At 32.3% G+C, this 6,617-nt stretch overlaps 1 protein-coding gene across 3 annotated transcripts; it reads right to left on the bottom strand.

Annotated features, from left to right (window-relative positions):
- Positions 1-1,681: 1,681 nt before the first annotated feature.
- LOC106792410 (uncharacterized protein C15orf61 homolog) lies at positions 1,682-4,245 on the bottom strand. 3 transcript variants are annotated; one of them, XM_014758817.1, is made up of 4 exons: positions 4,012-4,245; positions 2,889-3,229; positions 2,141-2,384; positions 1,682-1,916 (listed from the first exon to the last, which is right to left on the bottom strand). In XM_014758817.1, the coding sequence occupies exons 2-4, from the start codon at positions 2,997-2,999 to the stop codon at positions 1,789-1,791; spliced, it is 483 nt and encodes a 160-aa protein (XP_014614303.1). In that variant the 5' UTR covers positions 3,000-3,229; positions 4,012-4,245; the 3' UTR covers positions 1,682-1,788. The 3 variants fall into 3 exon arrangements, with proteins under 3 accessions (XP_014614303.1, XP_014614304.1, XP_014614305.1); XM_014758818.1 differs by having other exon boundaries at positions 2,889-3,116; positions 4,012-4,244; XM_014758819.1 differs by lacking the exon at positions 4,012-4,245 and adding an exon at positions 2,502-2,575 and having other exon boundaries at positions 2,889-2,978.
- Between the last annotated feature and the right edge of the window lie 2,372 nt (positions 4,246-6,617).

Genomic DNA, 6,617 nt, shown 5'->3' with positions numbered 1-6,617 from the left:
AAAAAAACAACCTATTGGTGGATCCACGATGAGTTTAATTAGCCTACGAAATGAATTTGAATTTCAATAGGTGTACCGCTACGTATTCAGTAGCACGATGTTGGAATATTAATTAAGTTTCCTCACGATTAATTCTACCCCCCCCTTCCCCCTTCCCATCCCCCTCTTCTCTTCCTCCCTCACTGCTATTCCTCATTTCACTCCTCGACTCCTACTCCTAGAGAGAAAGATCGTTAAATGGTAATAGTTATTTTTTTTTCCCCCTTGTTTTTTTCCCCCTCTCTCCAGATTTTTACTGCTTAATTTATATACTCTTTTTTGTTTTTGTTTTTATTTTTATTTTTATTTTTTAATATACATTCTCGGACGACGTAATATTACAAAGTAATATTACGAACGCCGAGTAACAGTTATTTCCTTAGGCTTATATTTTCGAAAAGGTCGCGTATAATATACCAATTCCGAAAAATGAAAAGACTTGTTACGAAAGACATGACAGGTTTCGTGGAGAAAGTTTACGTCTATACCCGACAGAGAAAGAGAGAGAGAGAGAGAGAGAGAGAGAGAGTGAAAGCTATAAATTAATTAATATTTTTACTTTTTTTCCCTGTCGATGAAATTGTCGTCGAGTACGATGTATAATTTAATGATAGAAAGAAAAAAATAAAAACATGGAAGATAATATACTAAAATTTTCCAATAAACTTAATAGATTTTGTCAAAGTGAGAGTAAGTGGTTATTGAATAGATCGGAAAGTTCAGATCGTTCGATATTTTGAATATAAATCGAATTTAATCCTAAAAATTGGCGCCATCGGTTAACCTAACCTATAATTTGAAATGTTTCGCGGCCATGTTTGAAAATTTAGCCGATTTATGGAAAAGTATCTATATTTATGATCTTTATATTAAAAATGTTAATCGAATTTATGAATTTAAATAAATCATTAAGAACTTTCCACACACACACACACACACACACACACAGAGTAATCCAATAGAATTGCCATTAGCGTATTTGAATAGAAACGAATATGCGTAGGTGTTTTATCTCGTTGAATATTCGTACAACCCACACGCATTTTCCGTGATGTGTTGTATCTCTGCAGTTGTTTTGCAAATATACATTTTGTTTGATAAGTAAATATAAGAATTAAAAATAAAAAAAAAAAAAGAACAATGATCCGTTATTTAACGTTGTATATAATTAATATAGATTATCGTGCATAAGAAAATCGAAAGGGGTGAAAAGGGGCGGTTTCTCGAGATCATTAATCTTTCGCCGTTGAACTGTCAACGTTCGAAAATGAGAAATCCTTTTTATTACGATAAGGACAGACAGAAGAGTTAAGTTAGTTCCAGGGTTAACACGAGTAGCTAATTAGAAAGCTATGTTAATGATAAGTTAGTTGATTTGCACGTTAGTTACTTTAACGCATTTGCCCTCTGGCAGTATTAATAGGATTTACATTATTGGCACACCCTCGACAAGTCTTGTTAGTTGTCACTAGTAAAGTATGGACCTTGGTTAACCGGCCAAGATCGAATCGTGACCGGTAATTGCTTTAACGAATTTCAATCAATTCGATTATTATTCGGATAATAACATTCTCGGGTTAGGTTTTTTAAGGATAGTTAAAGTAATTGAATTAAATATTAAGAATATATATATATATATATATATATTATATTATCACATTATATTTAATATCATACACAAATACATACGTGAATTTATTTAGATTATTGTTAACGCATAGATGTACGAAAATGTTTGAATGATTCGTATCAGTATAATGAACCTTTATCTTCCGGTAATAAAAAGTAAATGGTGATATTTCCTCGTGACGTTTTTACAGTCTCTTGATGTCGTATCAAAAAAGTTGCAGCTAATCCGTACATCAAAGTAGGGATACCTTTAAATCGAACAAGTAGAATGACAATCAATAAGAAAAGAAAATAAAATAAAAGATAAGAGAAACAGGTTAGTTAGGAAACTTGGAAAGATTTGTAAACTGTAATGTTAATTAACTTGAATGATATTTTCCATTTGAATTGGTGCACAGATATATCAAGAGAGAATACAGGAGGGTCTACGAGTATTTAAATACTGTAAGTATACTACAAATCTTGGCTTTACCAAGGTTAAGTATCTTGATTGCCTTGAAGAATTTGTCGTCGGTACTTAGGTCCTGCTTTGGTCGTTTTGTGCAGTGATATTTGATATATGGAAAACAGCCAGTTCTCAATACATGATAATTACTATTACCCAGAAACCAATTGAAGTGTGACATGCCTCTCTGATCGTTCACCACATCAGCGTATTTAACAAAATACGAAGTCCATGGTGGTTCCTTCGTTTGTAATAGATAATTTGTTAATACCTAGGAATACATATATTAAGATAATTAATTTAATTATTCATCATTGTCATGGACAAAGAGATAAATTCGTTTAATGGTGGATTGGTAAGGTTACATGAAACTTTTTTTTATTCACACCTTGGCAAAGCTTATCCACGTTGGCACGTGGTGTTCGGTCGAGCATAACGGTGCATAGGAGAATAAAGGGATCACTATGGAGAAGAGAATATCGTCCTCGAAATTATCTTAAGCTATGAAATTTCACAGCAGGATATGTGTGTATATCAACGAAATATTTTTTATATTTTTCCGAATTTATGCTTTAACGTTTAGTTATTTTTTATGCTGTTATAATATATATTATTCAATATCAATATATTTTTTCAAATAATATCTAAACAATTGTGTTTTATTATTCGTAAAAATAAATTCGAACAAATTGAGATTTTGATTTGATTAATTTTTCTAAATGCATTCAATATAAAAGGATACAAAAAATTGTAGGATGAAAAGAATATTCTTTACCTCAGAAGCAAGCGGTTTGTCCCTTAGAAAAAATCCTCCCCTTTTTGTAAAACCTTCTATCTTGGTAAGAAGAAACGCCTTTAAGACGATTCTCGGTCTTTTGGTTATCATTCCTTGAAGAACCTTTTAAGGGAATCAAGTTATTTCAAAGAAGTATGCATCCTCTCAGAGTGTGTTTCTTCTTTCTGTTAGGTTCCCCTCGTCTCTCTTAGGTTTATCGTTTAACGACTGAAAATTTCGAAAACAGCAAGCTCGTATTTCCATAGGGGTTTTAGTAGTAATGGTATTTCCACGCTTCTCTTCACTTATTTCACCATGACCGAGATAAGAGATACATGCACCTGCAATTTGGTTCAGTAACTCGACGGATACGCGTACTATGCATTATTAGCGTTACTTCTTAAACTTCGGTGCATATATTTTATTTAAGAAAGAAAAATTCGCGAAGAATTCGAAAAAAACAAGTTTCTTTTTCTTTTTTCTCATATTATTTTCCTCTTATCCACATTAGCAAGTATATAAAGAATATAGTCAGCCTTTCGAAAATAAACGTGACAAAAGAGAGAGGTAGAACGTGACCGTTCCCGTAGAAATGTCAAGGTTAACGAGTACTCTCTTTTATGCTTTCGATCGAAAGTTGAATTTAATCGAAAAGGATAAACAGAGTTGACAGACACGGTCTTATCATCAAACACTCCAGATTATTATAATAAATAATATATTTTTTATCTGTATATCAAAGAAATATACACGGAAAATATTCCATTAATTAAAATCCAGGTGTATATATGTATAGAAATCAATGTTGATCCAATTTTAATGCACGATTATTCCCAATTGAAATTTATTTCGAATTAATCTTGAAAAAGAAGAAAGAAATTGTTCTCTCTTGCCAATTGATTTGTTTTCAAAAAAGCCCGCGTATTTTATTACGATGATGAACTTTGGATTCGTTCGTTAAAATTCTGATACGCGTGCTCGACCTTATAGTTAAAGTTAGCAAGCGCATCGATATTAGAGTCAGACACGCGCAGAAGATGGAATGGAATGGAATGGGGGTATGCAATGAAGGATTGATGCGAAGAATCTTAAACGAGTAGGATAAGTTTGTTTAAACGTTTACCTTGTTTTTTTCAGATGATCACAATTATTGTTGTTTTATTCTTTTTATTTATCACCAAAGTGCAATAAAAATGTGAATTATAAATATTACTTGTGTACCGTAAAAGATTGTAGAAACTTGTAGAAACGTGAGACTGTGAACACGTGATGACTGTTAGAAGCGTTACGATAGGCAAATGTTCGAATAGTTGTTGCGATTGGTGCGCTGCCAACACGGGCGGGCTTTTTTAAAATTATCTTTTGCACATGAAGAAAATAACTCACCGTATTATCAATAAAAATGATATAAGTCTTATTTGTATTGTATTTATATCGTAATATAATTTTGCGCGGATTATACAATATTATATAATAATTATATTACAATAACAATTTTTTTCTTTTTCTTTTTTCTTTTCTTTTTTAATAGAATAAATAACAACCGACAAATATTATTTATCGTTTCTATGTATGTATGTATGTATGTTTTTTATTTCTGTTTCAGGTAAGTTCACGAGATTGCGTGAAAAAATGTTAAATGGATCATTTAACCGTATTAAGGATTACACTTGGTTTTCTTCATCAACGTGAGAATAGCTTATAAATAATGGTTGTTGAGTGAGGATAGGTAACGTAATCGCGGTAGCCGTGTATATGCGCTCATTCACTTTCTTGCTCTCTGGCCTGCTGCTGCTGCTGTTACTGCTGTTGCTACTGCTGTTACAAGTGTTGAAAAAAAAAAAAAATTACTCCCATCGTTCTATCTTCTTTATCCATTCCCTTTCATAAACGGGTAAAAAGAAGAAACATCTAACGTCAAATTGGATTACATTGATGTGCTAATCTGAAATAGGGAGTGCAGGAAATGCCGCTTATCTCTCAGCAGGTACGCACGAGCGTGCATCCAAGGATAAATATAAATAAAACGATTCATGGTGTATATTATACACCATTTCATTTAGCCAATCGAATCATGGGGTGGGGGCTAGCAGAATACTTTTCAACTTTGTAAAATTCTACCTTTTTATCTTTCCTTTTTCTTATTTGTTTCTTTTGAGGGAAAGTAGGAAATGGGGTGTTTTTTGTTCCCCTTCCTCTTCCACCCTTTAAAAGTAGAAAGATTCATTAGCCAAGGGGTTAAAGGAATACCGATGATATTCGTATACACTACGCGTAGCTCGTGTTATTGGATAAAGTATGTACTAGCAAACGCGTGTTATTTATTTTGATGCAAGTCTACGATTTCCGCGAGATAAATGATGTAACGGCCATCCACCTCGTCGTCGTTCATACCTGCTCCTTCATTATGCACTACACGGATTGCGGTACATACATAAATACACACATACATATTATATATACATATATATATATATATATATATGTATATGTATTTCTATCTATGTACACAGAATATCTTTTATATAGAAAGATATTGTATTTACATATATACCTAGCACACCGATACAAAAGAAGAATGTATGGGAACATAATCAAAAGGAATTTCAAATCAAATGCCGGGACCTAACGTTTAACGGGATTATCATGGATCCCTCGTAAGAAGAGGAGGCGTTGCAAACTTCCACTCGAAGTGTAAATTTATCGATTGTTAACGCGTTTTTTTTGCTTTAAGTTTATACGTTTGTTACACGTCGATTTGAAAGAACACAAATTTTTTTTATAAACTTCCCTTTCTTTATTCGATTGTTTTCTTTTTTAATTTTTTTTTTTAGAGGTAATCTTTGGGAACAAAAAAAAAAGTGAAAAAGCGAATTTATCAATCACGTTTATTTTTTATTTAACACATTTAGGGATAGTGTGATAGTTTTTTAGTTAGATTGAAAGTAAGAACGAATAATATAATATAATATAATATGATACGATGTTGAGCGTGTTTTGTAAAGGAGAAAGGTATCAGCCCGACTTGGAAACATCAATTTTCTTGCTAAACATAAAATTACGTCTGACAACTACCGTTCCGAGTTTCCCTGTCTCTTTTTTTTCTTTCTTTCTTTTTTTTTTTAACCGATAAATATTACACTGCGAAAGAGAAGGCGAATGAATCATACGTCAAATTCCACTTTCTCGATTTTAAATTGAAATCGAAACGTTAGTTCTTTTTTTTCCCTCCCCCCTTCTTTTTATACTTTATCTTATAAAAAAATATACTAATCTATTATATACGCGGATTGATACAAAAAAATTAATAATTTGGATAAAAATAAACAAAATTACGATTAATTATCTTTCGAATACGCGTTAAGGTTACCATATATCATCATCATCATCCTCATCATTATTATTATTATTATTATTATTTAATATATGTGCAAAACGAAAGGATGCTGCAAATATTGTTCGCTGGATAATGAAACTTTTTTAAAGCCTAAAGGGAAGTAAGCCCCTTTTGTTATTCCTTTCATTGTACCGCAAGGATCAACTTTGTGATGCGGTTGGTGGTTAGAAGGTGGGAGGTGGAAGGGGGTGGGGTTAGGGGTTGAGCAGAGGGAAAAGAAGAAAACCGTAGGCAGATTTCGTTTCTCTTTTGCGGATCTTTTTCTCTTCTTCTTCTTCTTATTCTTCTTCTTTAATTTCTTACTTTTTCTTCTCGGTTCTGTTATTTTCTTT

This window comes from Polistes canadensis, unplaced genomic scaffold, assembly GCF_001313835.1.
Source record: "Polistes canadensis isolate GaletaPanama2010 unplaced genomic scaffold, ASM131383v1 scaffold_424, whole genome shotgun sequence".
Classification (NCBI taxonomy): domain Eukaryota; kingdom Metazoa; phylum Arthropoda; class Insecta; order Hymenoptera; family Vespidae; genus Polistes; species Polistes canadensis.
This window is presented reverse-complemented; position numbering and strand designations above follow the sequence as displayed.

Excerpts from the sequence above, each read along its gene's own strand:
- LOC106792410 (XM_014758817.1), bottom strand. The coding sequence starts at position 2,999 with ATGATAACCAAAAGACCGAGAATCGTCTTAAAGGCGTTTCTTCTTACC. Across the intron at positions 2,385-2,888 it reads ACAAACCGCTTGCTTCTGAG|GTATTAACAAATTATCTATT; the intron begins GTAAAGAATATT and ends ATGTATTCCTAG. Across the intron at positions 1,917-2,140 it reads AATCAAGATACTTAACCTTG|GTATCCCTACTTTGATGTAC; the intron begins GTAAAGCCAAGA and ends TTCGATTTAAAG.